Below are 25,692 nucleotides of genomic sequence, written 5' to 3'. Positions count from 1 at the left end.
GCATGCTCGCCGTAGTCATCATCGTCTCGTGCCCAGAGTGTGATCGATTGACAAGCGCCGTCAAGTCGTGTGAGCGCCAAGGTGGATAATTCAAAAGTTGTAGATAGCACGAACACAAGAGATACACATTGCCACCCTTTATCATATCGTGTACATGTATTGTATTTTAAGGACTTCCTTCATCGATATGCGAGATGGAGAGAGATCCCGTTCCATCGTGCACTAGCGGTAAAAGGTAATCTGTCGGCTGTATCCGCATCATGCATGTCAGGACTATTCCAACATGGTAATACACATTGCCCTACCGTCTATGCCCGAGATGTATTCATGACACTATGGCCAAGAGATGTTCAACGGCAAATCACGACCTGTGCCTTCGAAGGATGCCCTCAAAGTGCTGTATCAGCTAGCATATATCTCGTCAGGGACAGCAGCAGGAGCGGCAACACTGTTCGCTGAGGAGCAGCGGAGGAGAACACAATATGTGCAGAGGATCGCGGATAATGCGCGGCGGGTACGGCAGAGTCCGCGGCATTATCTGAGCGCTGCTGTGGCATGTCAGGAAGGGAGTGAGGATGTAGTTGGATCAGAGGGCGGAGTGCAATGGGTGGAGCAGGATGAAGATGGGAGCGCAGAGGAGAGGCGCAGAGCCTTCACACCGCTGGGCCGGCCGTATAAGGCGCCTGACCTGCCGTCGGTAGTTGAGAAGGGGTATGTGCAGGTGCAGACACATCATGTATCGCGGGTGGAAGCTGCAGGCAAACGGTCGTACGACCCTTCTGCACCCGTACGGCCGGGAGACAACCTGCGGACGACAAGATCGGAGCTATCTGCTGCTGCCGCGAGTGTAAAGGACGATGGGATGGCCAAGTACGGCGGGCGAATACCTCCAAAGCACGAACTTGCGGCCCTTCCGAGGCCTGACACTGGGAAATCAAGACTCCGAGAGCCATACCGTGAGGCACAAGATTACGAGACATCAAGAGACCGGTCTTTTTCAAACAGACAATCTCCTTCTGGCCAGAGAGATGCTCGCGTGAAGCGGGATACGACGCACCAACGAACGAGTCAGAAGGACCTCCGGAAAGAAGCTTTGCAAGCTGAGCTTGCGTTGCTGCCATCTCTGGCACAAGAACAGTTCCGATGGATTGTCAATCATGGAACGAAACGTCCGATGGCATCGTCCCGCGAGCTCGAAGCGGCCATCAGCAGCTGCCTTCGTATGTGCCACGATGCCAAGCTGGCCATGGTCGCTCTTCGTGTGTTTCAATCCGCTAGAGAAGCGACTTCCTCTGATCATTTCCGAGAGATATGCCAGTCGTTCTTGACTCTCTGCGAGACACACGGTTCCTACAACCTCGTTCGCCGGCTGTTTGGTGCTCGTCGAATAAGCAAAGACTTTGATGTGGAGCATCTCAGCGACCAGGGGCGTGAGATTGTTGCATTTGCTTATATCCAGGTGCGTAGAAGCAAAGCTGCTTCTCGAAGCTATGCCATTAACCTATATCGAACACTACCACCGCATTTGCGCTCACGTGTCGACAGAGCATGGATGAGTCTGCCGCTACTGGATTTGTGGCGCTCAACGCATAATCTGGATCAGGTTTTGAAAGAGGCGCATGACATGCGGGTGGAGACAGAAGCCGCCAAGGGCAGCAAGGTAGCACGACTTATCGACACTACACTTCTGGAAATTCTGCTCAGTGCGAACGCTCACACCGAGGCTCTGGATTTGCTTAGCAATATGTACCGGGAGGTGCCAGACGATGCCTTGGCTATCACTGTAGCAGCCGTCTCTTTCGCTAAGAAGGGCGCATGGGATGCTCTGCAGCAAACACTGGCTGTAGCTAAAGACAGAGGATCATTCACGATATGCTCCGATGCTGTACGGAGACTGAATCATGTTATCCATCTGTACACGAAGGCGCATACGGCCGCTGAAAGTTGGAAGTTTGTTACTGGCCTCGTGGACGACCTTGGCTTCCGTCCGAACCAGGCCACAAGCGAGATCATGATGCAATGTTTCCTTGCTGAAGGATGCATATGGCTCATAACGAAGTGGCTGCGGTATGTCCGTATCGTTGGCGTCCGGTTCACGCTCGATGCGCGGGTGGCAGGAAAGATGCTGGGCAGGTTCTATGTGCAGTACCGTCCTTCGCATATCGTAATGCTCTGGTTCACACGGAATATCATGCACGGTGCCCCGGCTCTGTCGGGTCCGGAACTGATGGACCCAGTCAAGGAGGCTATCGCGTACGATTTCCGAAATATCGGTGGGCAGCATGGACTACGGAACCGAGGAAGGTTGGAAGAGGATGTGCGTGTCCTTGAAGGGTTGTCGGCAGATGCCAACAGAGCACGGGAGCAGCACGAGAAGAATGATGCTCAGTGCGAGAATGATATCGATATTGGAGAAAGTCCCGACTATTGGGATGATGAGCTGTCAAGTATGATTCACCTGGACGAAACCGTAGATTCAAGGATCGACTCAGATTCGAAGGCATTGGAGCCCTCCGGCTCTTTAGAGACGATGTCGATGGTTCACGTTGCCCGAGATGACCTGTTCTCGGGTCCTTCCCTCACAAGCGACGGCATCGAGCGAGACATGTTACTGGCCTTATCGCTTGAAAGGTACGATCAGGTCGTCTCATTATATCGCTCGTCATTGGACGCCAATGGCTTACCCATCTCTCCCTTCGCCCTGGAGGTCACGATCCAAGCATGTCTCAAACGCGACAGCGGCAATACCGCACTGGCAACCGAAATCTTACGGGAGGCGGGACAATGTGGCATGAACATCACTTGCGCCATGGGACCGATGCTTGCAAACCAAATGAAGCAGATGAGGGCAACCAGCACTCGAAAAGATATGGCTGGTCTGAAGCAAAGCGTACTCGAGTATTATCAAGTAATCGATGGGAATGGCTGGCCAATAAAGCACCACGTCGGCGTCACTGCCGCTAATCGGCTACTCAGAGCCGGGATGCCGCACCTTGCGATTGAAGCGCTGCAGACTATATTCGAGTCCGAGCAGGCTCGTAAGCGACAACCTGACATTGTGGTATTTACTGCCGCCCTGCGAGCATACACCGCCATAAGATCAGAGAAAGGCATTAGGGTCATCTTCCGTAACGTCCTCGATAGCAATATGCGCATCGACCAGCGCTTTTTGCGGGTTGCGAAACTAACCCTCAGACAGTACAGATTGGAAGTCGAGGCCGGCAACCGTATTGAGACAAATCTTAATATGCGACGCCATTTGGTGGACTTCATCCGGGAGTGCCATGATCGGAGGCAACAGCAGATGTTCGATGCGAAGATCATAGGCAGGAAACTGGTTGCATGCCTGATCAAACTTTCGAACGAGGCGGAGAAGCCGACCGTCCCGCTAAATCTCCGAGCAGATATCGAGACAAGCATTTTCGGGGCTGCAGATGGTAATGCCAATCCTCAATCAGTAGAAGTGAGGGCCAGTCAACCTCAGAGGCAGCGCGATCGTTCACAGACGCGGAAGTCGGCCATTCTACAGGCTGTACGAAGTGATCACGGGCTGGATCGGTACAAGTCCCGCACTAGTGCTCTGCAGCACGATGGTCTGAAATGGCTACGGCAGTATCGAGCATATTTGCGACTTGATCTGGTCGCACCCGGAAACAAGGTCGCATCTTTTCGCTTTCGGGAGGTAGAGGACAACGCGAGGTTGTCCTCCTACGGTGGCGGGCCAAAGATAGTACGAAGGTGTTTGTCGTAGAGTGAGAGGACTATACTGTACTATATCACGAACTGCATAGCGAAGGCGAAGACAATCTAGATGTGTGGTGAGATTCATAAGATTAATGCGAGATCATCCTGATCGATTCATCCTTTTTGGCGAGCACTTCAGCCATTGGCTCGAACAAGGATACACCCAGCTCCCACTCTCCACCTTCTCCATGTCAGCCTGAACATGCATCGCCGTGAGGAGAATGAAGCAAGGGCACTTGAGTCGGCACTGCGCTTGTACACCGGTCCAGGGAGGAGAACATCAGCGGCTGAACACTCTGGGACCAATTAAACATTGAGTGAGACTGCCGGGAGTTTTGTGACTCGTGACCTTGACTCAGCTTACCCACAACCCTATCCCTATTTCACGAGTGCCGTGAGAATAACGAGAAGCTTATCGCGAGCCGGTGGGGAAAGATCGCTGGCGTGTGCTGGGTCTGGAACTGTGTCCGGGAAACTCTGACTGGCTCTCCTATCCGGCATGCGCGCACATGATGCGATTTGTTGGCTCGTTCGTGCTTCCTGCCTTCTAATACTCTCGTTACCCTTCGCTGATACCTTGCATTGGTCGGTCTTGTGTACAATATCGTGGTGTTTTCCGCCATTCGCACATCGACGCCGCGTTGTCCCGTCTCGTGTTTCTGGAATCTCACCAGCCCGCCAAGGCCGACACTCGGACGTATGCGGTCGGACGCCTTCAAAGTGGTAATAATAGGCGCACATGCATGAGCAGGGCGTGCGATGGCAGGGAGGGCGGGCGCGGTGGTCGAGACACGACGGCCGAGCTTTCGCAAGGGTTTGAGGGATGCTGAGCAGTTGTTGCCGGAGGAGTATCTGGATCAATTGGAACAGAAACGGAAACAGTTGGATGAGAGTATACATAAGTATATCGCGTCTAAGGAGCGCGAGTATAAGCAATTTGAAAGGGATCTGAAACATCGGAGCAAGACTAGTGGTGCGGCGACAGCTGTGGCTTTGGCAACGGGTGCGGGCAATCAGTCACAGGTGTTAGAGCAGAGTGAAGGGAATGGTATGTTATCCTTGCCGAAACGACGGACGAGCTCCGAATCTACACAGAGCACGACTACCGGAAGTCCATTCCTTGCAGGGCAGCAGAATGATGCTGTGAACGTTCTACTCTCGTCTGGTGGGCGGAGAGTAGCAGATGCTCAAGTGGTGGACGAAGAAGAGCCAACGGAGCGGACTGCTTTGGCTGGCTTGCAGGACACTCGGTCTAGCGAAGAGAGAGAAAAGGAGCTCATAGGACTCTTCACGCCATCCTACTTACCAGCCATCGACCACAAGGACGAGACACCGCTGGAGCTAACAGAATCTGCTCCGCCTGACGTCGAGCCCTTGAGTGAGATTGCCACAGGACCTGACGCCACCAATCCAGTGCCTGACGCTTCCAATCCCGCATCCTTGACACGGACTCCCTCCGACACTGCAGCCAACCCCAAGGTCAAACGGCCCGCGCATCTCCAGCTCTCGTCGAGAACATCGTCGTCCGGCTCCAGCGCAGATGGGAAGCTGGCTTCAGCCATGAAATCACCATCGCATACTGCTCAACGACCGAAGAGGAAACGTGTATCACTGGCTGTAGGCGATAGCATCGTAGCACCGAGCGACAACGTGCCAAGCGCCCTCCATATCAGTAGCACGCCATCGCACTCCCGGACCAGATCGCCAGATAGTGATCGAGCGGCTGGTGTACCTGCCGGGATCTCGGCCACCCTAGACTTTGCGAAGAAACCTCTAGCCGCCTCCACAACAAGTCTAAGTACTTCAACGGTGGGCGGAGCATCGACAGTAGTGTCGCCCCCACATCCAGGCGCTGCTGGGACAGTGGCTGCCACGTCGCCTACAATTCGCAATATCGATCCTGATGGAGACCTGTTTGATCTCGAGGACGAGGCAGAAACGCCTGCGCATGCCACCATGGACGCATCTGAGAACGCCCTGACAGATGAAGATGAAGAGAGTGAAGCCGAGGGTGTATCTGGCCGAATCGCCACAATCCCGGATCACAATGGGTCGGCATTGATACCCACCACATCGCCGAGTGCATCGGGGAATGAAAAGTATGCCTACGACCCAGAAGCAGGTATCGTACCCGAACCATCCGACACCAGAGAGCCCAGCTGGAGTGCCGAGCAGAAAGAAACCATCGATCTTGACTTCGGCCCTGGTTCCTCTGGTTTCGCAGCGAATGCATCACAACAACCCGCGGTGCCGGGTTTCAGGCGACCGTCTGTAATCTCGGATCCCAAGTTCCGTGGAGCAGACTACAGCACCGAAGAGCTCAAGGCCGCGACGGAGGAAGTGTACGGTTCCTCGTATACACGGCCGACGAAGGGCTCGTTCACGGGTGGATCGCTGGGGGAGTCTTATATGGCTAAGCATGCGGAGCAGATGATGCAGCTGCGGCTGGAGAAGCGGGAGCAGGATGTACGATAGTGGGTTTTGGGAGATGGGTGGCGGGGATGCTGTGTAGGATGTGTATATATTGAGGGCCAAGAGAGTATGATATCTGCCAAAGCATACGAGGGCCTCGTCCTCACTACCATGCCCAAAGAGATCATCTTTTGTAGGTTCGCTCTTCCTCTAGCTTGCCGCAGAATAAGCAACGCTCTAACTTCCTGCCAAAGGGTGCTGTATAGCGCTCCCCGCTGTCCTGAGCAGCAGGTACCAATGTTACGTGCGCCCATCCATATGCTAGACGCTACGGCATCGCGCGGGTCCCATCGACAGTAGATGTAGTGCAGCCATTGTAAATGGATGGAGTCGAGCCGAACACGTTCATATCTACCTGCTATCCGCTGGTCTGCCGACCAACGGGGTGGCGGATGGGTAGTAGCAGATCGTAGTCGAAGACTGCTCGTGCTCCGTATACATGGCGGTAAAGCGAACGTAGACAGTCATATGACCGGTGGCGGAATAGCAGAAGGTGGTGAAGCTACGATAGTCGAGAAAGAAGAATGGCACAACTTATGCGCAATAGACGAAAGGTATGTGCGCATTCTCCGTGCAATTGCGTATTATGAGTCACGATCCATAAGAGCCCGCACCCATACACATCTGCCAGACAATAATTCCTCTCTCTACCTGCCATCTTCTCCGCCCACCGACCTCAAGCAATACCCACCACTTCCCGATATAGCGGCACCAGGACTCAGCGCCTGCTCGGAAAAAGTATAATCCACGATACCCTACCACAACATACCTGTACACGCATTATGGCATCTTTCAATCCAGCCCGATCGCGGCAGCTGCCGAAGTCCCAGCACTATAACCAAGCAATCAATCTTTCAGTATTCACATATACTGCACAGCACAATTACTTCAGGGCATAAGGAAGGATAAACTTACCTCTTCCGCCTTGCTGCGTCCAGAACAGCCTTCGCCTCCTTGGCCGCGAGTTTCAATTCCGCGATCTCGTAAGCGTCCTCGAGGTCTGCAATGTCGAGACCTGTGGTGCTGACGTTGGTCGCCACGCTCGTGCTCTGCTGCTGCTGCGGGGCTAGCGACATTGGTATCGGGATTGGGTTCGGGGCGCTGAGGTCCCTCGAAAGGCCCTGCTCTGTGATAGGGCCGCTTCGCTCGGAAAATGTGGAGAGGCGAGTCAGGGCAGGTGTCAAGGGGTTGTCTGTCTCGATCTTGATACGTTTTCGTGCTGGCTCCGGTGTGTCGCAGCGGATCTGATCCTTGAGATCTTGTTGTTCATCGTGCTCGTCGATGGTGGGCAGAAATTCTTCGTCGTCTTCGTCGTAAGCGTCGGGATAGTAGGAAGTGCAGCGACCTGTCGCAAGGCCACGAGTTGTGCGGCGGGTGATCATTTCTTCTGCGCAACCGTCGTCTGTTGTTGGTGCGGCGCGGGAGCGACGTAACGTATACGTGCTGACGATCGGACCGAGTGCGACGGAAGGTGCTCGCGCGACCTCGGAGGCGATGTTGCAAGCCTGTCGCATCAGCTCATAGAGTGCACCCGTAGTCCTCGAGCCTTTGATGATGCCCCGTCGGTGGTCTGGCAAAAGATCGTAGGATTGACGGATACAAGCATGCATTGTTGGCAGGTCGCCTTTGGTGCTCGTGGCAAGGTTGGTTATAAGCTCGAGCAGCATCGTCGGCCAATGCTGAGCCATTTTGAGCACGACTGGATTAGACTCTGCCGTACCAGCGACGATCTCCGTTGGAGTCGCATACCCGGGGAGCCATGTCGTGTAATCCTCGCCGCAGATGGATGAGATATCGGCAATGTTCTTGGTCCGTCGTTGCCTGGTGACTCTGCCTGCTTCGTCGAAAGAAGCACTGATCTTGCGGGAACAGGCCCAACCCACTTTCTTGGATTTGGACCTCGACTTTCGAGTGTGGTGATCGCCGGTACTTACCGTGATGGTTGTGTCTGTTGTGTCTAAGACGGTACTTGGGGGAGCAGTTGTGGTAATTGTGTCAGGCCTGGTAGGGTTGTTGTCGGCTGCAGAACTGGGAAGATCTTGCTGGGCTGTGTGGAGTGCCGTAGTAAGCGCGGCTAGAGGGTCTTCGGGAGGCGCTATGTCGACGGGTGTCGTGCTGGGCAGTGTAGCCACATGGCAGCCTGCAGCAGAGCCTGGTTGGGCCACCATCGTCGTTTTCTGTGGCACGAGACGCTGGTCCACACCATCGTTTGCGGTAGCAGGGTGGCGAGTGACATCTTGAGCGAGGTACCATCGAGGAGGATAGTGCTGAATATACGGCAAGTGCTGTCTCACCCAATCTTCGCCAGGCATTTCATGGCGGTGTTTGCAGCGCTGAGGTCCAAGGTGACACCATCCGCGTCTGATCCAGGCGAAGCAGTACCTGTAGACGTCGTGATTGCTAAGCTGTCGCGCTTCGGCACTGGGGGGGAACTCCTCGTGAGCGCCGTTTGTGATGAGAGGGTCTGGTCTGTAGTAGTCGGGGTACCTTACCGCCATATCGGCAAGCGTATTGGAAGTGCAGAAGAGGTGGAGGAGGTGAAGGAAAAGAAGCGAAGGGAGACAGGAGAAGAGATGAATGACGAGTGAGTTCGCATGTTCGGTTGTATGCCACTCAATCGACGGCTAGGTCGTTTGCACGCCACCATTTGCATGCCCAACAGACCGGGGTACGCTCCTGCATAGTCCAGACACGGGTCTGACACCGCGGCAGATCACATGAACTTGTTGCCTACGACGCACGCTTGACAGGGCAAGATGTAGGATCCCGACGTCGCTGGTGGGTCTTGATGTGGAGTGTTACCATGCATCGCATGTATCAGAGCGGCCTGACTGGTACGTCTCTCAGGCAGGAAGACGAGCACCGCAAGCTGGTAAGTCGGCCGGCGAGTGTCCAGTATTTCAAGAGCGGACGGGGATGCTGGGTACGGACGATCATATTGATGGTATAGAAGTGGTGGCTACAGCGCGTTGCATCTGTCCGCGTCGCACATTGGGCCCTGTAACTCTCGGTGTACGTGGTCTACTGCTTGAGATGGAGGAGTCAGATATGGCAAACGCCTTCACTACCATTTAACTAAGATGTCCCAAGACAGCCGCCATGTTGGATCGTGGTTGAAGATCTCCTCGCAAAAGGCTTCCCAGGAGGTGAAGAACAGCTCCCTAAAGTAGCTTAGCCTTGTTTTGGCGAGCTGTGGTGTTGACAGTTGGAGAGATTAGCATAAAGCAGCACAAACTCCCCTCGCTTTCACGACGAGCCGCACTTTTCCATCTCTCGCACCACTTTCAGCCCCGGCCCCAGCCCCAAGCTCGGACCAATTTTATACGTCATCTCTGCAGCTCACTACCAGTAGCTTTGTTTGCATTTGGCAACATTGGATTATTGTTCTAGGAAGGAACGTGAGAGAGGCAGTACGTACTCGCACCTTCGCGTGTTGGCGCTGGCCCCAGTCGCGCCACCAATCCTCAAGATATATTGTTCTGTGAATTGTGCCATGAATTCGGCATGGATTATCGACCACAAAGTCCAGACCTTTCCTCGCTCCTCCACGCCCCACAATCACCAGATTTATCGGGCTTGAAACAAAATCCCACAGTACAACCATCGCCACGTTTTACTGGTTCTTTTGGACAACACTATCAACCCCAACACAATCGTTTCTCGAGCGCCTCATACTCTAGTCACGGCTTTGCTGGAACTGTGAGCTCTTCTCCGACATCTGTGCCACAATTCCAGCAACCACAGCAGGAGATATATAACTACAATAGCCAACACTCCACCGACATGGCACGAGCAATGAAGAAAGAGGCGCACGAAGACGAGTGGATGATGGATGCGCACGACTCGAAGCGAGCACACAACGGCCAGCAACAACCCTTCGGTCAGGACCTACCCGACGCAACTCTCGGCGTCCACCTCAAAACCTCCTTCCCTGTCGCCCGAATCAAGCGCATCATGCAAGCCGACGAAGACATCGGGAAAGTCGCCCAAGTTACCCCTCACGTCGTCAGTCGAGCCCTCGAACTATTCATGATTCGACTCATCACCGCATCCGCCCAACAAGCCAGTGGTGGAGCAGGAGGCGGCGGCAAAGGTCCAAAGAAGATCCAGGCACAGCATATGAAGCGTGCGATTCAGGGCAACGAGAATTTCGACTTTTTGAACGAGATTGCGGTGAAAGTGCCTGATGCGCCGGCTAAGACGAGTAAGAAGCAAGAGGTTGATAGCGATACCGAGGACGCGAAGCCCAGGAAGAAGAGCACGAGCAAGAAGCGTAAGGGATCGGGCGACGATGTCTGAGCAGGGCCTGGAAGCAAAAGATTCTTCATAATTAAAACTGTATGGGCTAGGAACGCTCAGTATCCGACCACTGAGCAACAGAATAGTCTGGCTGTTGGAAAGAATAGTCTAGATCGTTGCGAAGCGAGAGGCCCGTTAGAGGATGCCCAGGAAAGTTCTCGAGCCGTGGACCATAAGCATGAGAAAATGTAACGGCACGGGCCGTCCTGTCAGCTCGATCGAGAAGGATCAGCTCGATCGAGAAGGAGCAGCTCACTGAAGCTCTTCCCCGCATGACGATGGCCATACCAGTACTACCTCGGAAGATGATTGCGAGTGGCCGTAGATGACAGTACGACGCAGATGAGATATGTATTATACCTAATTCACAGCTTACTACACCCAATGCATCCTCCTCTCTGCACTCATAGCATTCCCATTCACCACATCTTGCATTGACGCACATCACTAACCCGCACACCACCACCAACATGGCCAACCAAAAGAAAACCCTAGACGATGTCAAAAACAAGAACCTCCTCAAGCACAAAGGCCTCATCAACGGCGAATGGGTCGATTCCGCCTCCAGCGCCAGCACCTTCGACGTCGTCGACCCGGCCACCCTCGACAAGCTCGCCACCCTCCCCGAAATGGACAAACACGACACCGCCCTCGCCGTCGACGCCGCGCACACGGCCTTTAAATCCTGGAAAACCACCTCCGCCCGGCAGCGCGCGAGGATGCTACGGAAATGGTCGGATCTCTGCCTTGAGAACGCGGACGATCTAGCTTTGATAATGACGCTGGAGAACGGTAAGACGTTGACTGAAGCCAAAGGCGAAGTCGTTTACGGCGCCTCCTTCCTTGAGTGGTTCGCCACCCAAGCTGAAATGATACACGGCCAAGTCGTGCCCCCTGCCAACCAAAACCAACGCATCGTCACTTTCAAACAACCTATCGGCGTCGCGGCCTGTTTGGCCCCCTGGAACTTCCCTATTGCGATGATCACGCGGAAATGCGGCGCTGCGCTCGCCGCGGGGTGTACGACTGTGTGGAAACCTGCCGGCGAGACGCCGTTGAGTGCGATTGCGCAGGCTGTGCTGGCCGAGGAGGCTGGGTTTCCGAAAGGCACGATCAATCTGATCACGAGTTTGACGACGGTCGCGGAGGTGGGGGAGGAGCTTTGTGTGAATCCCAAGGTGCATAAGCTTTCTTTTACGGGTTCCACGCGGGTGGGGAAGTTGCTGATGCGGCAGTGTGCCTCTACGCTTAAGAAGCTGAGTTTGGAACTCGGGGGCAATAGTCCCTTTATCGTTTTTGACGACGCGAAGATGAGTACGGCTGTTGAGGCGGCTGTTCTGGCGAAGTTCCGCAATTCGGGTCAGACTTGCGTGACGGCGAATCGGGTCTTTGTGCAGGCGGGGATTTACGATGAGTTTGCTAAGCAGCTCACTGAGCGCATCAAGACGCTCAAGGTGGGTGCGGGGACGGATAGTGATGTTTTTGTTGGACCCCTGACGCACGAACGGGCGGTGGAGAAGGCAGTGGCTCATATTGAGGATGCGAAGAAACATGGTGGGGAGGTGGTGTACGGTGGGAAAGCCATGGAGGGGATGGGCAAGGGCTACTTCCTCCAACCTACCGTCATCACGGGTATGAACACCAAGATGCTCACCACCCGCGAAGAGACGTTCGCTCCCGTAGTCGGGTTATATAAGTTCGAAACAGAGGAGGAGGTGATTGCCCTCGCGAACGACTGCGATGTCGGCTTGGGTAGCTTTGTGATCACGGAGAATATGGCGCGGAGTTGGCGCGTGGCGGAGGCCTTGGAGGTGGGGATGGTGGGTGTGAATTTGGGGATGCTGAGTGCGTGCGAGTCGCCTTTTGGCGGGGTCAAGGGGTCCGGGTTCGGGCGCGAGGGGGGGACGCAGGGGATCGAGGAGTATCTTTTCACAAAATCTATGCTGATTAATGTGGCGAATTGAATGGAAGGGTTTGTTCTCGATAAGAACGACATTTAGCAGGTGCGTCTAGTCTTGTTGAAGTAACAGTCCAACCTGGTATATGTATAAATATGCTGCTTATGCTGTGGAGTGCTGTGCTCGCCCTTTGATGTTCCATGCCCTCTTGACGCCTTGAGATGTATGAGTGCTCGCAGACCCAGCATGTAGTCCCGCTGTGTAGTCTCCGCATGTGGCGTTCTCAGCTTCCGTAGCACCGCCCAGTACGCCGTTCATTTTGTATACCCAGTTAAATTTAAAAGTCGTGGAGAATTGAAAGATTGTCCAAGTAGTGGCCGCAAACCAAGCTGGCCATAGAAGTGTGGAGTAGTGCAAAGTCTTCGAAGACGGGAAAAGAGGACATGTCCAGGTAGTGTCCGGTGCGATGTACGTGCTGCACGCCCGTGATCTATGTCATTAGACGTAAGGAACTGTGTACCCTTGCTCGATCCCTCAATAACGCCGCGCCGTTGTCGTATGCAGTCATTCCTCGTCATCGTCCCCGAAAACGCTATCCGCTGGGTCCGCATCCGAGTCCTCAGGCGGTGGGGTCTGCAAGCGAGTATCACGCGCGGTCGACAAATCCGGCCCTGCTGGTTCATTCATCTGAAGATTCGAACGCTTGCGAGCCTCGAGGACCAGCGTCGTGGAAATGCTCAGAGAGCGTTTCCGCCGGGCCTCAGATCTCTCTTGTCGTCTCTCTAGGGACCTCTGCTCAGATTTGAGGTGCCCGATATGGTCGTGCTCCTGTTCGCAGAGAACGCCGTCGTCGTGGACATGCCATCTACAGGGTCCTTGGAGGTAGGCTTGCCATTGAATCGGTGATGGTGGGACACGGGTCCGGCGGAAAAGCGTTTTGCTGATATCTGTCGTGATGCCGTGGTACCACCTCATCGACGCCGGGGCTTGGCTGCGGTCCATGTAGGGTACGAGCGTCATGCCCGTGTAGTGCATCAGCAATAGGAGAAGCTTGGAGTTCTCGCCGGCGTGTTTCTGGATATATGACACCGTGGCGGGCTCCAGTAGTTGTGGCACCACCTGAAGACGGTATCGGAAAGTATCTACCAGCAGGTCTTGAAGGCCGTTGACTAGGTACCGTCTCGCGAAGACGTAGAGTTTGGCGATGGCATCGTAGTCGAGTAGGATCGCGAGGTTGGCGGGCGGCTGTTTACTGTCGGGCACGGAGAGGAACATTGTGAATTGTTCGAATGTCGCATGCTCAACGTTCTTGAGACACACTTTGTTGTCATTCGCTTGCTGTCCAGCTTCCCTCCATGTACCCGAGAGGATACTGTTGAAGAACCTTGAGCTGGCGCACAGGGCCTGCTTGTCCATGATAAACGTCTCCTTAGCAGTATCCAGGCCGACCATAATCTCGACGGTCTCCTTGACAGAGCCAGCAGCTACGTCAGCGTTGCTGGTGTCGACACTAGCCTCCTCACCGGGGACGTGGGCTTCGCTGTTTCCATTTTGATGTGCCTGAACTTGCGCTGTTCGCCTCAAAAACATTTGAAGTTCGCGCACTTCGTCCCGCCACATTTTGAGCTGCTGCGAGAGCTGATAGGGGCGTTCTTGAGCATCTCCACTGGGACTCTGGGCGTCGCCACTAGGACCTTGCGTGGCGCGATCCCGAGTCCGGGATATAGGCAGTGTCATCGTGTTCTCGGCCATTGCAATCTGAAGTGAAAGGCAGGCTCACGAGGAGTGTGGTGTCTGGTAATTTGCTTACCTACAAGCACAAAGGGCGCAGGGCAACCTTTTTGAGGGGAAGAGAGGAAGAAATAGAGGAACGTGCGTCTTGTCTTACCTTTGAGGTGAATGTTATTGGGTCCAGAGTTGTTGGGTGCCCGTCACGTGCTCTTGCAGTGTTGGGGGACTCGTACTGCCTCACAGCCATCAATGGGAGTGGTATCATAAGTATCGTCTGCAACGTGGAGCTCATGGCAATATTGTGGCAATGTGGAAGAACTCCGCCGATCAGGAGTCCCGGGAGTGGTACTTGTGATGCTTCAGGAGATGTTGGCAGTCAACAGCTCAAGGGAGATCCAGCCTGGCAGTCCAGTGGGCTCAAGCGTAAAGGTCATGACGGAGGAGTTCGGTGGATCTACAAAGGCCTAGCATCTTTGCATCTCGAGGTCGGGTCGAGGCAATCGATTTGGTGATCACGACTGGACTGTCAAGTCTGTCACGCGCAATAGCTGTGAGTCCACCCTGAAAGTGCTCACAGGCTATGCAGAAGTAGTGTAGATGTGTTGTCGTGCTGCATACAAGCCATGGATATCATAGCACCTGCTCATCAACATCCTGAAGGAGGTGTTATTGGGAGGTTTTGCTGGAGGATGAGGATTATTAAGTGAGGCGTTTCCGACCAGCGCCACAGCCGAGATCGCCCATGCAAGCTGTCTCCAATGCTTGACCCTGTCGATCAATCATATATTGTTCTGATATATTGATCTCTCATGTGCACTCGAGTCGCTTGTGGCACTGGCAGGTCTGATCATGGTCTTGCGGTAACATTGGAAGACTTGAACAACTGCAACCGGCATCATGGACTCTGCAGGTAGTATAAATGCAACGACATGGTCAATCATCGACACTCTGACCTCAGTACCTATTGGAGCATGGGCGGGTCTAGCATTTGTCTTCATATGTGGTATTCCCATATTGGTATGCAAGCCCATCTGCCTTTCCTGAAGGTACAGAGACTGATCAATGACGCAACAGCTCATCGTCGCACTACGAGACTATGTCAAAGACCCTCGACCACCTAGGCGATCCGAGAAGCAGTATATCACATGTCAAGCCAATGGCAAAACCTCAACACCACAGCCGCTAACATGTTGGTACGACAACTACCTCGCTCTCCGAGAAATGGCAGACCGCAAACAAATCTCCATCGACGAAGCACATCAGATCCGAGACGCAGAAGTGTTCATGAGTCTAGTCGTACCTGCATATAACGAGGAGGATCGGTTACCAGGTATGCTGGAAGAGGCAGTGGAGTACCTGGAAGAGCAATACGGACACCACGGGACTGTCAGCAAAAGCAGTAGCAATGGTAGTCTGCAAGCTAGTGGACGGCAAGGTGACCCGAACAGAGGCTGGGAGATCCTCATCGTGAGCGACGGAAGCAAGGATAAGACGGTGGAGATAGCTCTGGACTTCGCGAGGACACACCAGCTCAATAAGCCCGCGCCTACACCTAAGGGACCATGGAATGGTGCGGGAAGGCCGACGAATATTACTCCTGGTGCTATCAGAGTCGTGCAGCTGGAGGAGAATAGAGGTAAAGGTGGTGCGGTTACACATGGTATGAGGCATGCGAGAGGGACATATGTGGTCTTCGCCGATGCGGATGGTGCAAGTCGGTTTGGCGATCTTGGCAAATTGGTGGTGGGCTGTGAGAAGGCGAAGGACAAGCAAGGGCGGGCGGTGGGTGTGGGCTCGCGGGCACATATGGTTGGTACTGAGGCTGTTGTGAAGGTGTGTGCAATGGGCCTACTGTGGTAATCTATGACTGACTTTGTTTGTAGCGATCACTCCTCCGCAATATGCTCATGCGTGCCTTTCACCTCTGCATCTGGCTCCTGACTACCGAGAAAACGGCAACGATCAAGGATACACAATGCGGCTTCAAGCTGTTCTCTCGGCCTTCGTTACCTTACATTATACCTTATATGCACTCTGAAGGATGGATCTTCGATGTCGAGATGCTGATGCTGGCCGAGAGCGCCGATATCCCAATGGTCGAGGTACCGATCGGATGGAAGGAAGTGCAGGGCAGCAAGCTGAATGTGATCAAAGATAGTCTGGGCATGGCGATTGGGCTGGCTGTGCTGAGGGTCTGCTGGGGGTTGGGGATATATAGTCGTGATTAGGTCAGTAAGAAGGTGTCCCAAAGCTGAACGCTTATGGCATAATGGCAGACACAATGCACCACATTCCTGCCCTTGCGAGCGCATCTGGACGCCTGGAGGACGATGCGACAGCCTCTATGCAGGACTTCGGGCCAACGAAGCATGTGAAATACCATATAAGCCGAGAAGACGAAGCCGGCCCTGCTTGCCACTTTCACTACGGCTGGTCCGTGCTCGAAGCGCCTTGCTTCAGCTGTGTGCAATCCTTTCCACAGTCCGCCTCGTCGCTCACACCAACACCACCCCTGGTAAGCACAACGAGCTATCAGATCGAGGTCAGGATTGCTCCGAAAGGCGGAGCGTCGCTACCATGACGCCGCTCTCCATGAAGACACCTCCGCCATCTACGTTGGATCAGTACCCACCAACGTGAGTGATTTCTTGCTCTCAAGCCTGCAAAATGCTGACGTAGATTTTCTAGTGAAGCTTTAGACACCATCATCGAGCTCAAGGTCGGCCAGCATCCGAATATCAAATCCTTCTTCGTACACAAAGACCTGATCACATTTTTCTCCGGCTTCTTTCGTGCAGCGATTTGCGGCAACTTTGCTGAGGCAGCCAGCGGCGTCGTAAACCTACCCACTGAGGACGCCGATACGGTCGCAGCTTTCATCAGCTTGCTTTACTTTCGCATACTTCCTGTCTCCAGCGGTGAAACATCAAAATTCTGGCCAATCTGTACACTGTGGATACTTGCGGACAGATGGGAGACACCCATAATGGCCAACGCCCTGATTGATCACATGCGTGATCAAGCCGTCACACTGTGGATCCACCCGTCGAATCTACTCAACCTTATGTACGAAAATGCGCTGGAGAGTCCAGGGCTCAGAAGGTTTGCCACCATGGTTGTCGTAGCTGTTCTGTCGAACAAGAAATTGAAGGAGATGCAAGAGACATTTGAGTGGTCTTCAGATGTGAGACTTGGCATTCTACAGGAGTTGTTATCGCATGGCACGGATCGCAAGCTGGTTGGCCGGGAGGAATTGGCCATGCTAGATCTTTGTCAGTATCATCAGCACAAGGAGGGTGTCAGATGCTCGAAGTAAGCGCTCGGTTGAGCATAATGAGTCTTCGATCACTAGCTACAGCTGTACACCGGGGCCAGCATAGCGGGATCCGTGCTCGGGTATCGGGCGGCTGGGTCTCCTACGCCGGTGAGACGAGCCTGTGCAACTGTTCCGGAAGACTTATGCGATCGAAACGGCAGGTGCTTGATATGGGAGCTTGGGGACATTGATATGAAGAAATGTGACTGAGGAGTTGCTGGGGAGAAAGACCCACGAGGTGGATACATGTGTATACAGCTATCTAGACGTCGGAATGTTCCTTGGCCCATCCAAGCTACCCGGCTCAACCCAGACCCGCACCTCCTTGTCCATATCTCGATAGCCAACCTCCTGGTCGAACATAGCCTTCTCGCCCTTATCCCGCAACTCACGCCAAAAGGACTCCTTCGCTGCGTTGATCCAAGTATCCCGCTTGGTCAGGCTTGGGTCGATACCGATTGGGAACTGGACCTCTTTGGTGAAATAGTCGATAGCTTTAGCATTGGCTAGGTCAAGGGTGGTGTATACGGCATTCTTGACAGTGACTCCGTCTGGTGGTGTAGCTGAGTCTCGTTCCGGTTCTTCGCCGAATAATTCCAGCTCCGTGTCTGCAGGTGGAGGAGGCTTGAATGCCGTACTCCTCTTCACGAAGAAGACCGTTCTTGATAACTCGAACGCTGAAGCCTTGGGCAGGACCCCGTCTCCGTGAGACCGCATCCGCTGCTCGACTCTGACTTCGACCACGCCAGCATCCTTTGTCGTCATCTTCGCGCACCGGAGTCCATCTTTATCCAGTTGGCGGTCGTGTAACGCACCTCTTGCAATGGCCGTTGCTGTCTCCGGATCATTCGATACGAACGCCTGCTTGTCAGCCTTCAGGTTTGCTTCGAGGTAGCTCTCCAGAGGCAAGCCGACATCAAGCCAAGGCATGTCCTCGATGTCGACTGGCTCTTCTGCGAAGGCCTCTTCCTGACTGATCTCGCGGCGTTGCACCTGATAGATATAGTGGCATTTATCTTTGTCCTCAACAGTATTCTTGTTCTCCACCTTATGCTTAAGCCCTTCCTCACTATCGCTCTCTGGACAGTTTTGATCAGCCCAGGCACCAAAGCATACTCTGAACAAGGCAGGACCAATAGTCTTGCCACCCTCCGTCGATCGACCCGTAGTATCGCGAGCCACTGGTGAGTCAAGAGAAAGACCGTTCGTGTTCGCCCAGAAGTCCTCATCGATACTCTCACTCGAAAATGACGAGTTGGTATCAGCTGGCCCGCGGTCGCCAGAGACGAGATAGCCATTTCGCTTGGTGGCAGTATATGGCACTTTCGGTCGCCTCCCAGAAACCTTGATTTCCGGTACTGGCCACACCCCATGGACCGCAATGTTCAGCCTCTCGATCGCTGCTTGCTCTCCAACCATCGCATCATCGAGCAGGTCATCATCAACCGCACCCGTCCAGCGGACATGATCAATAGCGGCCTTGACTTTCTTGTACCGGTACTGTGCGACGTGATGCTCGCGATAGACTCCTGTGAGTTCTTGTAGCCGCCCTGTAATTACGCTAAACGTCAGGCCACTATCTCGCCACTGCATGAGCTGGATATCGTGAGGGACGATTTCTCCCAAGGTTGGGTCGACCTTGCGGCTATTTGAAGTATGCTTTGCAGTATTTGGGCGAAAGTGCGTGGATGGTGTCTTCACTCCATTAGGTCGAGTGAGACGCACGGCGTCGTTCAGCCGATCGAGCGCATCCTGGTCTCCAGCTTCGATATCGTCCAGTGTTACCTCGTCTACGCCGGCATGTTCGACCAGTTCCTTGGCTTGTCTGTATCGATTGCGCAGACTACCCTTGCTACGAAATGGCAAGTCCATATTCTCGGACTCCTCCATGATGCTGGCCCAAATCATACCTTTTGATCTCAGACGCATGAGCTTAATGTCCGCCGCTGTTATGAGGCCTGATTGCACAGCGGTTTGGGTTGGTCGGTGGGATATAGGAGCTGAGGGACGGATGACAGGAGCCGGTCGTTGAAACTTAGAGGTAGGTCGCTTTGCATCGATCATCGCATTGAGCTCGGCCAGAGCATCGTGCTCACCCTGCACCGCTCGGTTGAGCAGCCCCGGTTCTGAATCCAGCTCGAGCAGAGTATCTCTTATCTGTGCCACTTTGCACTGCAAAGTGTAGGTAGCATACTCACGGCCGGTTGAGTCCGCAAACATTTGGCCAATTTCATTCCAGTGTACTCCCTCTTCTGACCAGACGAAGAGCTTGATGTCGACTGTTGTCATCGTGCTCAGTTTGGTACCATATTTGCTCTTGTGATAGTCTTCATTCCAGGAGAAGGCGTTATTGCGGACACTTGGCGAACGTTTCGACTTGGCGACAGCGGCTGTACCAGCTGCACTTGTCAAGCTGATAGGTCCTGTGGCCGACGCAAGTGATTTGAAATACGACTTCGTGGGGGGTAGATTCGTGGTCGTAGCCGGCAATGGTGCAAACGCATCAGCAGACTGTTCCGGCACAGCTGGCTCTTGTTCAGCAGCCGCGACTTTATTGCGTGCGTTCCTCCCCTTCATGTGTCGGACACGCTCCTCGCGCGACGCTTTGCTTTCGAGATCGACGCCGGATTGGACAGTCTCTCCATTGTGTATAGGTAAGTCCGATAGCTCAGCAATCGCCGAAGCGGGCTCCGTGCAGTCCCCCATTTTTGCATGGCCAGTCGCGGCAGTCTCGCCAACCTTCTGCTCCTCTTTGGATAGTACTGAAGGCAATGCTAGTCCACCAGTGATGGGTAGACCAGCAAACATACTCCTCGCCTCAGCCTGCTTCCGCCTCATCTTCTCCTCCCTCTTCCTCGCCTCCGCTTCCTTCTTTACCCTCTCCTTCCTCTCCCCAGCCGCTTTCAATGCCGCCAGATCATCATGAACCTTCTGCCTCTTATCAGCCTCCTCCTGACGCTTCCGCTCCATCACCATCTTCCACCCGTCTTCTCTCTCTTTAGCCTCATCCTCTCGCTTCTTAGCCTCCGCAACCCTCTGCCTCGCCTCCCTAGCAATCTGCGCCTCGCTCTCAGCCTTCTCCTCCACCTCCTTCTTCTCCCGAGCCTCACGGACAGCTAGTGCAGCTTTCCGGGCTTCTGCTGCGTGCGCACGGATCTGAGCTGCTACACTCTCCTCACGCTGTTTGGCTTTGGCGGGCCGGATCTTCCGCTGTGCTTCTTCATCTTCGTCCTGGAGCAGGGACGGGACGTGCGTGGTGACGGAACCTGTTGGTGGTGGCCTGAGCTTGAGGACAGGAACGGGCTTGACTGTTTTGCGAAAGATACTTGTCAGAGCCGGAATGGGATTAATGCTGGACACGAAAGAGCCTTCGAAGCTCATAGAGCAGTCCGTGGTCGCTTCAGCTTTCGCTGTGTCCTCAGGAGCCTTTGCATTAGGTTTCATGCCCTCGTCCTGCGCCTCAGCTCCTGTATTCTCTATTCCAGCCATCTGCACCTGGTCATCACAATCAGTGGTATCGACATCCTCGATCCGACTATCTTCCTTCATCTTCCTCTCCATAGCCTCCTGCCTCAACCGTAAAGAAGTCAGACGCTGCTTCTCCTTTTGTTGTGCAACCTGTGCCTCAACCTTCACCGTCGTCGTACCCCGCTCACCATGGCTTTTGGTTGAACATGTCGAACTAGCGATCACAGACGGCGCCGCAACGACTTCAGCCTCTTCATCCGAGTCCTCGATCTCAATGAACGGAGTAGTAGCCTTCTTCGTAGCCACTTTAAGACCAGGAACGGAGTGCCTAGCCGGCTGCACCACCCTCGTGAATTGAAAAGGCTTGACTTCCTTTCCAGAGCTCAATGATCGAGGCGGAGCAACCGGGTACGTCGTCCGCTTGGTACGGGAGGCGAAGACACCGTGGAGATAGCTGGATCCCGCTCTCTTGGTTTCAGGGGTAGGAGACTCGGTTTTGATTCTTTTGCTTGGAGTGGTGGTAGACTCATCGTCCCATCGGCGTTTAGATCCTGATAATGAGGAAGAGACGACGATGATCTCGTCGTCTATCACCTCCTCTTCGTCCTCTTCGTTCTCACTCTCATTCAACTCAATAATCTGTCTCTTGATGTTGGTGTTTGGGATACGAGATCCAGGCAAAGAGAGCGAAGGACCCGCTGCCACGATGATATTATCTTCCATCCCCTCATACTCATCGCTGTCTTCCGCTGCTCCAAGGGCGTCAGAAGATGGATCTGGGATCTCGGTCAGAGACGAGCAGTCCCAGCTTGCGCCTGTACCGGGGCCACCAAATAGGGAGGATCGGTGAGCTGACATCATCGTCGCCATGGCCCGCAACGGAGAATTCGTCCAGTCGCTGCTCTGTGAGAGTGTCTCGAGGAAGCATCCGGGGTAGATAGATGGTGTGGAATCGGAGATAGAATGTGCTGGTGGACTGTTGGGTTGGGAGGATGAGTAGGATGAGTTCTTGTGGCGACCTGAAAGGTGGCGGCTCTGGTGATGTAAGTGAAGCCCTTCCGACCATACAATCTAGTGCTGAGATCCTTTCCCCTGTACCTGGGATGTTCCCTCCAACCTCGCTCTAGTCGAAGTACCTTTATCTCAACAGATGAAGTGTCTGAAGATGGTGGGCCTGTTGTCGCTGAAGTTGAGTGTTATCAGCACCTTATGAGAGGCCTATGGTCCATTTTGTTCAGGATTGGTAAGAGTTGTGAGCAAGAAGTGATGTGGTGTGATGTGATGTGATGTGTTGTGATAGTGGTGCTGTATTCGAAGAACTTCCAAGGTAGAAAGGCACTATAGGCCCTCTCAACTAGCGCCGGCATCACGTGTCATGGTGGTTGTTGCCGGTTCAAGTGAAGTTCGGGTGGATATGGTGGATGTACCCTTCCGAGCAACCATTGCATCAATTCGTTCAGTTATTCTGTTGTTATATTCATGGATGGCTTGTCTCGATGCGCTCTGAGCCTTGCCGTGCATTACCAGCTCGTCAGTCGCCGTAGACTTTTGACATCATACTCATCGTACACATTTCACGCTGAACCTCCAACGCCACGCTGCTTGGAAATTCACAACATTCTTCCAACCCAATCACCCCACCGGCCTTTCCATCACCCTCTCATTCTCCGCACTCAACTCCAACCCCATCGCCCCTATCTTCGCCTGCCTAGCTTTCTCATCCTCCGCCAACCTCTCCTTCAACAAGCGATCGAACATCTTGGCCTTTTCCAACGAGGCATTGACACAAGTTAATACGCTCAGCCCCTCGATCCCCACGCCTCCGTATTTGGCTATATTGCATACCTCTCCATGCCGATTGAGCGAGATCGTTAGACTGCCAGTCCGACATTGTTCCTCTTGCAGTGTGGTGTCAAGAACACTAATGAGATCATCGTCCGAACCTTGTCGAGAAGGGTAGAAGGAGGTCGTGATGCAAAAAGGATGATGTGTCATGGTCAACTTGACCGGTTCTCGTTCCCTGACACTGTACACCGTGACCTCCTCCCCCTCGATCGAGACATCCGGTCGTCGGAAATGTAATAGAGCTGCCATTAAGGCGAAACAGGCGGCATCTAGTACATTCCCATCGTGATCCAATATATGTATGTCTGCTCGTAGGTGAAAGCATTTCTGTCCTGCCACAATACACAAGCTCTCCGTATCCAGCGCCCCACTTCTCCGTACTGTCTTCTCTAGTATCCGTGACAAGATAATCTCCGTCTGGTCTTGTCGCCCTACCTCCCACGCCGGTGATCCCATAGGGCCAAGTTCGCAACTGATCGTGAAGACGCCATCGAATTTTCGGTCTGGGTATGGTGCTCCTACTTCGCAGCTGATGTTGCAGAGGACTCGTGTTTTGCCTATTCGGACGTCTGTCTGGCCGTAGGTATCTGGGTCGGAAGAGAAGGTTAGGTCTATAGGCCTGTAGGTGTCGAGGGGACGGGAGTCGAGGCGGAGGTTTTGACGGAGGGCAGTGAGGATGAAGTCGTGGTTGTTCGTGGAGGGGGTGACTTCGGAGGGCATCGTCTTGTTTTCTTCTGTAGAGACTGTGGTGGTGGTATGGTGGGTTGAATGTGGGAGATGGACCGTGGGGGATTTTGATTGGTGCGCATGTGGTTTTTGATACATGCACGAGTCATGTGTACTTGAGCTGTGAGTTGGACTTTCTATCTACGATTTATCCTGCAATACTGCAAGACATTTCATACTCTCCCAGTCAATCGCTAACATGACTACCGCCCATCGTCCCACCTTCGACCCAGCACGCGGCAAAGAAGCTGCTCGTGGCGAGGCATACCATCAACGACTACTTCCTGCACACAAAACCCTCAAATACCGGCAGCCGTTACAAGGCAATCCGGAACAACAGGCGAGGAGGGATCTGAAAGCGGAATTGCTACGAAGTGAGGCGAAAGCACAAGCGAAGAAGGAAGGGAGGGAGCTGGACGACGATGAAGATATCAAGGACTCCGCGTTACGAATGAAAAGCGGCGCCGACGACGAGGTAGAAAGCGGTGTCAAGCGCAAACTCGCCGAGACATCTACCGGCGACGCAGAAGCAGAAGAAAAAGAAGACTACGAGGCCAAAAAACGCCGCATCCTAGCCGAAACAAAAGACATCGATGCCGACTCCGATGCCGCCTCCGAAGCCAGCTCAGAGGAATCAGATTCCGACGATGACGAAGAAGACGAAACGGCCCAACTAATGGCCGAACTCGCCAAGATCAAAGCCGAGCGCGCCGAAGCTGCTGCGAAAGCTGCGGCGGAACAGGCGAGGAAGGATGAGGTGCAGCGGGAGAAGGATATTGCGTTGGGCAATCCGCTTCTTAATGGTGGGAGTGGGAGTGGTGGTGGAGGAGCGGAGTATGGGGTCAAGAGGCGTTGGGACGATGATGTGGTGTTTAGGAATCAGGGACGCGGGACGGAGGAGAGGGGGAAGGAGAAGAGGTTTGTGAATGATTTGTTGAGGAGTGACTTCCATCGGCGGTTTATGGATAAGTATGTGCGATGATTTGGGGGTAGTGGTGATCAGGGAGAGAAGGAGCTCGGTTGGGCAAACACCGCTGTGCCTTTTGGTGGGCATGGATACCATTTGATACTCCCTTGATGACTGCGAGAGTACACAGGATCCGTGATGGATATCCTAAAAGCCAGTGGCTCGTGTCGAAGCGGCGATGCTCCGATCATGCTTACTCCGTGCATACCTCAGACTCGCCAAAAGACTACTCACTTTCTGGTACTCGTCCCGTATCGTTGATCTCCTGCCCGGTAAGCCCATTCTCGTGAAGACGTTCAACCTCACTGGTGGCCATGTTGTATGGTTCTACTCACGGTCAGGAACATCGACAACCTCCTAGCCGGCTCAGCAGGCCTACTATGGACCGCCACAAAACCCCCCTACTATGCCGTACGACTGCGTGCCACTACTCGCGTAATGGCCAGCGTACCGTCCCACATCTCGAGCGATTACGCAGAGTGGCACCGGGATAGTACACCTCCAGCCTCTGCTACCACTTCCTCGATGAGCCTCCTCGGTAGTCCTTTGGCGAACACTTCGAATTCTGTCTGGCAGCACGACTTGAGTAGACGAAGCGCATCGATGGCCTCCGTACCGTGAAGCCCTTTCCCATAGGCCGAGCAGAACTGTTGAAATTCGACTCGATCGATAGCCAGACGACCATTTGTGGCGACTCCTATCGTGGCGATCAGTTCTTTTATGAGATCGCCAGCAGAGATCAGCGCAGCCTGGTCGTACGCATACACGGCTATCGTGATGCGCAAGGTGAGCCGGCGAACGTGCCTCAAGAACATATGCTCCTTGATAGTACCAGATCGCGGCCCATCCTGAGGGTTGCTAGAGGGGCGAATATTGATGCTGACGTAGAATGGGGTCGATGCATACAGGTCTGGTAGGAACTTTGTGCGGATGGTGCGGCAGACGGAGGCTAAAGCACCGTTTGAATGGAAAAGTGAAAATTTCCTGCGAAGCGGGCCATCGGGAACGATCTGGATGCGGCATATGTGATGAGGATCTGATGGGTTACTTGGCTGGAGCACCAATTCGTAGATATGGATGCGGAGCTCCGGGGGTAGCTCTAGCAGGCGGCTCATGCTGGTGGGGACCTGCGTGTCGAGATGTACGAGGAGCACAGGATGAGTGTTGTTGAAGATCTGGTGCCTGCTTTGGTGAGGAGAGGTATTCAGAAAAGTGATCTTCGATAT

General features: G+C 53.9%; 11 protein-coding genes across 11 annotated transcripts; 6 read left to right on the top strand and 5 right to left on the bottom strand.

Annotated features, from left to right (window-relative positions):
* Positions 1-346: 346 nt before the first annotated feature.
* Positions 347-3,751, top strand: LTS14_007115 (uncharacterized protein; the record flags this gene model as incomplete). Its single annotated transcript, XM_064839807.1, has 1 exon — positions 347-3,751. One exon carries the CDS (start codon positions 347-349, stop codon positions 3,749-3,751), a length of 3,405 nt encoding a protein of 1,134 aa, XP_064692566.1.
* A 752-nt stretch (positions 3,752-4,503) lies between these two features.
* LTS14_007114 (uncharacterized protein) lies at positions 4,504-6,219 on the top strand (the record flags this gene model as incomplete). The annotated part of the gene is made up of 1 exon (XM_064839806.1): positions 4,504-6,219. One exon carries the CDS (start codon positions 4,504-4,506, stop codon positions 6,217-6,219), a length of 1,716 nt encoding a protein of 571 aa, XP_064692565.1.
* Positions 6,220-7,008: 789 nt separating this feature from the next.
* Positions 7,009-8,714, bottom strand: LTS14_007113 (uncharacterized protein; the record flags this gene model as incomplete). Its single annotated transcript, XM_064839805.1, has 2 exons — positions 7,009-7,048; positions 7,132-8,714. 2 exons carry the CDS (start codon positions 8,712-8,714, stop codon positions 7,009-7,011), a joined length of 1,623 nt encoding a protein of 540 aa, XP_064692564.1.
* Positions 8,715-9,999: 1,285 nt separating this feature from the next.
* On the top strand, positions 10,000-12,479 carry LTS14_007112 (uncharacterized protein; the record flags this gene model as incomplete). Its single annotated transcript, XM_064839804.1, has 2 exons — positions 10,000-10,489; positions 11,011-12,479. The coding sequence occupies 2 exons, from the start codon at positions 10,000-10,002 to the stop codon at positions 12,477-12,479; spliced, it is 1,959 nt and encodes a 652-aa protein (XP_064692563.1).
* A 498-nt stretch (positions 12,480-12,977) lies between these two features.
* Positions 12,978-14,391, bottom strand: LTS14_007111 (uncharacterized protein; the record flags this gene model as incomplete). Its single annotated transcript, XM_064839803.1, has 2 exons — positions 12,978-14,171; positions 14,302-14,391. The coding sequence occupies 2 exons, from the start codon at positions 14,389-14,391 to the stop codon at positions 12,978-12,980; spliced, it is 1,284 nt and encodes a 427-aa protein (XP_064692562.1).
* A 650-nt stretch (positions 14,392-15,041) lies between these two features.
* On the top strand, positions 15,042-16,372 carry ALG5 (dolichyl-phosphate beta-glucosyltransferase; the record flags this gene model as incomplete). Its single annotated transcript, XM_064839802.1, has 3 exons — positions 15,042-15,161; positions 15,219-15,977; positions 16,028-16,372. The coding sequence occupies 3 exons, from the start codon at positions 15,042-15,044 to the stop codon at positions 16,370-16,372; spliced, it is 1,224 nt and encodes a 407-aa protein (XP_064692561.1).
* A 349-nt stretch (positions 16,373-16,721) lies between these two features.
* Positions 16,722-17,460, top strand: LTS14_007109 (uncharacterized protein; the record flags this gene model as incomplete). Its single annotated transcript, XM_064839801.1, has 2 exons — positions 16,722-16,780; positions 16,833-17,460. The coding sequence occupies 2 exons, from the start codon at positions 16,722-16,724 to the stop codon at positions 17,458-17,460; spliced, it is 687 nt and encodes a 228-aa protein (XP_064692560.1).
* Positions 17,461-17,718: 258 nt separating this feature from the next.
* On the bottom strand, positions 17,719-21,786 carry LTS14_007108 (uncharacterized protein; the record flags this gene model as incomplete). Its single annotated transcript, XM_064839800.1, has 1 exon — positions 17,719-21,786. One exon carries the CDS (start codon positions 21,784-21,786, stop codon positions 17,719-17,721), a length of 4,068 nt encoding a protein of 1,355 aa, XP_064692559.1.
* A 774-nt stretch (positions 21,787-22,560) lies between these two features.
* Positions 22,561-23,493, bottom strand: RRP45 (3'-5'-exoribonuclease; the record flags this gene model as incomplete). The annotated part of the gene is made up of 1 exon (XM_064839799.1): positions 22,561-23,493. One exon carries the CDS (start codon positions 23,491-23,493, stop codon positions 22,561-22,563), a length of 933 nt encoding a protein of 310 aa, XP_064692558.1.
* Positions 23,494-23,698: 205 nt separating this feature from the next.
* Positions 23,699-24,827, top strand: CWC15 (complexed with cef1p; the record flags this gene model as incomplete). The annotated part of the gene is made up of 2 exons (XM_064839798.1): positions 23,699-24,468; positions 24,680-24,827. The coding sequence occupies 2 exons, from the start codon at positions 23,699-23,701 to the stop codon at positions 24,825-24,827; spliced, it is 918 nt and encodes a 305-aa protein (XP_064692557.1).
* A 109-nt stretch (positions 24,828-24,936) lies between these two features.
* LTS14_007105 (uncharacterized protein) lies at positions 24,937-25,581 on the bottom strand (the record flags this gene model as incomplete). The annotated part of the gene is made up of 1 exon (XM_064839797.1): positions 24,937-25,581. The coding sequence occupies one exon, from the start codon at positions 25,579-25,581 to the stop codon at positions 24,937-24,939; it is 645 nt and encodes a 214-aa protein (XP_064692556.1).
* Between the last annotated feature and the right edge of the window lie 111 nt (positions 25,582-25,692).

Source organism: Recurvomyces mirabilis (genome assembly GCF_035927965.1).
Source record: "Recurvomyces mirabilis strain CCFEE 5264 chromosome Unknown scaffold_19, whole genome shotgun sequence".
NCBI classification, from domain to species: domain Eukaryota; kingdom Fungi; phylum Ascomycota; class Dothideomycetes; order Mycosphaerellales; family Teratosphaeriaceae; genus Recurvomyces; species Recurvomyces mirabilis.
The sequence above is the reverse complement of the archived record's forward strand: the minus strand, read 5'-3'. Positions and strand labels throughout refer to the sequence as shown.